We start from the raw sequence: 2930 nt of genomic DNA, 5'->3' as shown, positions 1-2930 counted from the left end.
ATTTTTATAAGTGTCTTCCGTATTAGTTCTTTTCCTTCTCACCTTTGCCCAAGCTTATGGAGCTTTGCTGTAGTAAAAGTGAATTCCGACAAATCGAGTATGTGCTTTAAATACAATAGCGATGTTAATTCACCGTCTGTAAACACCAACTGGAACAGACTGTAGAACAAATGACAGTTATGGTGAATAATCCCCTAACGATGGCAAAGAAGAAAAATAGACCTTCCTTTGTATCTAGAGTGCCTTATCCTTCAAACACAGTAGAACTGATGCCTTCTGACTTTCATGTGTGTTCTACTTGGGTCCCCCCCCCCCAAACAGATCATTAATTTACATTAGAGTCTGAAAAATAAAATACTTGTAGTGGGTAAGGGAGAATGCAGAGCTCCAAGTGGAACATAGCCCTTTGATTTAATTTGTAACTTAAGCATCTAAGAAAAGCCGGACATGAATAGGTTTAATTGAGAACAAGGCATTGTTAGATGTGATCATTCAAACAGGCCAGGTATGAGGAGTTCTATTAGGGTGTTGGTCCGTCCAGACTTTGAAGATGCAGCAACTCCATCTCATTAAGGGATGAGAGGCATTTTAAGGGCCATGGTAATTTGGAAGCTGAGCACATTCGATGGTTTAATGAATGTCAAGGAGGCTCTCCTTGCCAGTGGACAAGGTAGTAAGGAGTAGTTTTGGGTAACTTATTAAAGTAAAATGATGCAAAAGGCGGGAAGGCACAGTGCATGTCACGTGGTCTTCTAGGGGTATATAAGCAGGGCTCACAGGAGGACATTTGTACTCAAGATCTTCCCTTGAGAAGCATCCCGAGCTCTTCAATCAGACACCATGAGTTACTACAACAGCTACTATGGAGGCTCTGGAGGCTTTGGGGGCCGGGGCTCTGGCTCTGGCTATGGCTGTGGCAATTTCCACAGGCTGGGCTATGGTGGTTTTGGAGGCTATGGAGGCTTTGGCTCTGGTTCTAGCTATAGAGGCTTTAGCTATGGCTCTGGCTATGGAGGCTTTGGCTATGGCTCTGGCTATGGAGGCTTTGGCTATGGCTCTGGCTGTAGAGGCTTTGGCTATGGCTCTGGCTATGGAGGCTTTGGCTCTGGCTACAGCCGTCCACTTTCCTATGGAGGATGTGGATTCTCTTCCATCTACTGAAGGGCTGTCCTGGGAAACCAGTGCTTGACATCATAATAAGATTGGTCAAATCAATCAAATATTGAATCTATACTACTATGGACTGAGCCAAGAAAATCTGAAGAGTTCAAGGTTTGAAGAGGGTTTATCATCTCATCATTAAAGTAGACACTCCATACATATAGACAATACATATAGACAATACATATAGAATGTTCTGGTTTAGTTTGCAATAAATTATTCTACTGGAAATCAGCATATGTTGCATTCATTTACTTATTTGCTCCTGAAAATGCTGTCTTTGGCTCTTGCTTTATGTTTTGTTTATTTAGCGTTTTTTCTTTCTTTTTTATTGGATATTTTATGTATTTACATTTCAAATGCTATCACCTTTTCTCACCTTTCCACCCCCTCCATTCCTCCCTCAGCTTCTATGAGGAAGCTCCCACTCCCTCCACCCACTCCCACCTCAACACCCTGACATTTCCCCTACACTGGAACAATGAGCCTTCACAGGACCAAGGGGTTCTCCTATTAATGCCATACAGTGCCATCCTCTGCTACATTTGAGGCTGGAGCCTCGAGTCCTTTCATGTTTCCTCATTGGTTGGTGGTTTAGTCCCTGAGAGCTCTAAGGGGTCTGGTTGGTTGATATTGTTGTTCTTCCTATGGGGTTGCAAACCCCTTCGGTCCTTTCTCTAACTCCTCCATTGGGGTCCCTGTGCTCAGCCGGATGGTTAGCTGCAAGCATCTTAATCTGTATCAGATAGGCTCTGCCAGAGCCTCTCAGGAGACATCCATATCAGGCTCCTGTCAGCAAGCACTTCTTGGCAACAGCAAAGTGACTGGGCTTGGTGTCTGCATATGGGATGGATGCCCAGGTGGGGCAGTCTGTGGGTGACCTTTCCTTCAGCCCTTGCTCCACATTTTGTTCACGAGCATTTTCAAATAAGCCATTTCATTTCAAAACAGATTTGTCCACCAATTCATCCAATCAAGACATAAATTTGCAAGAATTCACTTACCTTTCATATTCGTATTCTAATTATCTTCCTATTTAGTATTTTTGTTTTAATTAATGTAGTGTCTTTCAGTATGAATACAAATAAGTAGTAAGTAATTCTGTCAGACCTGCTCATTAATCACAGGTATGGATCCCTTCTTCAGCAGTCAGAGAGAGCTCCTTTGAGTTTGTATTCTCCAAGGGTATTATCACTTTACTGGACTCCGTCGGAGCAATGATGATCCAGTGATTTGATTAGAGGATTACAGAGTTTGACAGATAGTAACAACAGATATTAATTTTCAAGTTATTAATACCATCTATATTATTTATAGGGATTGCCCATACTAATAAAGAAGAGTGATCTATATAGTATGTATTAAACAGTACAGTGCAGAGGTACTGTGCTATCGGATATTGATCTATTGCCTCTGTGCATCTCTGCAGGAATAAATGGAAGGATTTAGAATATCTCCTATTATGGGGAACGGATATGGTTATCTTATGGACAGCACATTGCACCAATTTGTTACTTAAGCATGTAAATAATTTGTAAATTCAAGTAAGTAAATTGTGACATCTTAAAAACCACTTGTTTTATTTGTAAGTTCCTGGCTTCAGCTTGAATTAATGAGAATGAAATATTAAATTCCTAAATGTTGTTTTTCATTCAGAATAAACATTTAAAAGAAGCAGAAAGATAGGTAATGTGTATTATTGTTATAAATTCCTGACTGTGTTTTGTGCACATGTATGAATGTATGTGTATGTGTTTGCACATACACAC

At 40.8% G+C, this 2930-nt stretch overlaps 1 protein-coding gene across 1 annotated transcript; it reads left to right on the top strand.

The window, feature by feature from the left end:
* Positions 1-840: 840 nt before the first annotated feature.
* Positions 841-1161, top strand: LOC116894415 (keratin-associated protein 19-2-like). The gene has a single exon (XM_032896118.1). It carries the CDS (start codon positions 841-843, stop codon positions 1159-1161), a length of 321 nt encoding a protein of 106 aa, XP_032752009.1.
* Positions 1162-2930: the final 1769 nt, after the last annotated feature.

Source organism: Rattus rattus, chromosome 2 (genome assembly GCF_011064425.1).
Source record: "Rattus rattus isolate New Zealand chromosome 2, Rrattus_CSIRO_v1, whole genome shotgun sequence".
In the NCBI taxonomy this organism is placed as follows: domain Eukaryota; kingdom Metazoa; phylum Chordata; class Mammalia; order Rodentia; family Muridae; genus Rattus; species Rattus rattus.
Note: the sequence above shows the minus strand (reverse complement) of the source record. Positions and strands in the feature narration are given on the sequence as shown.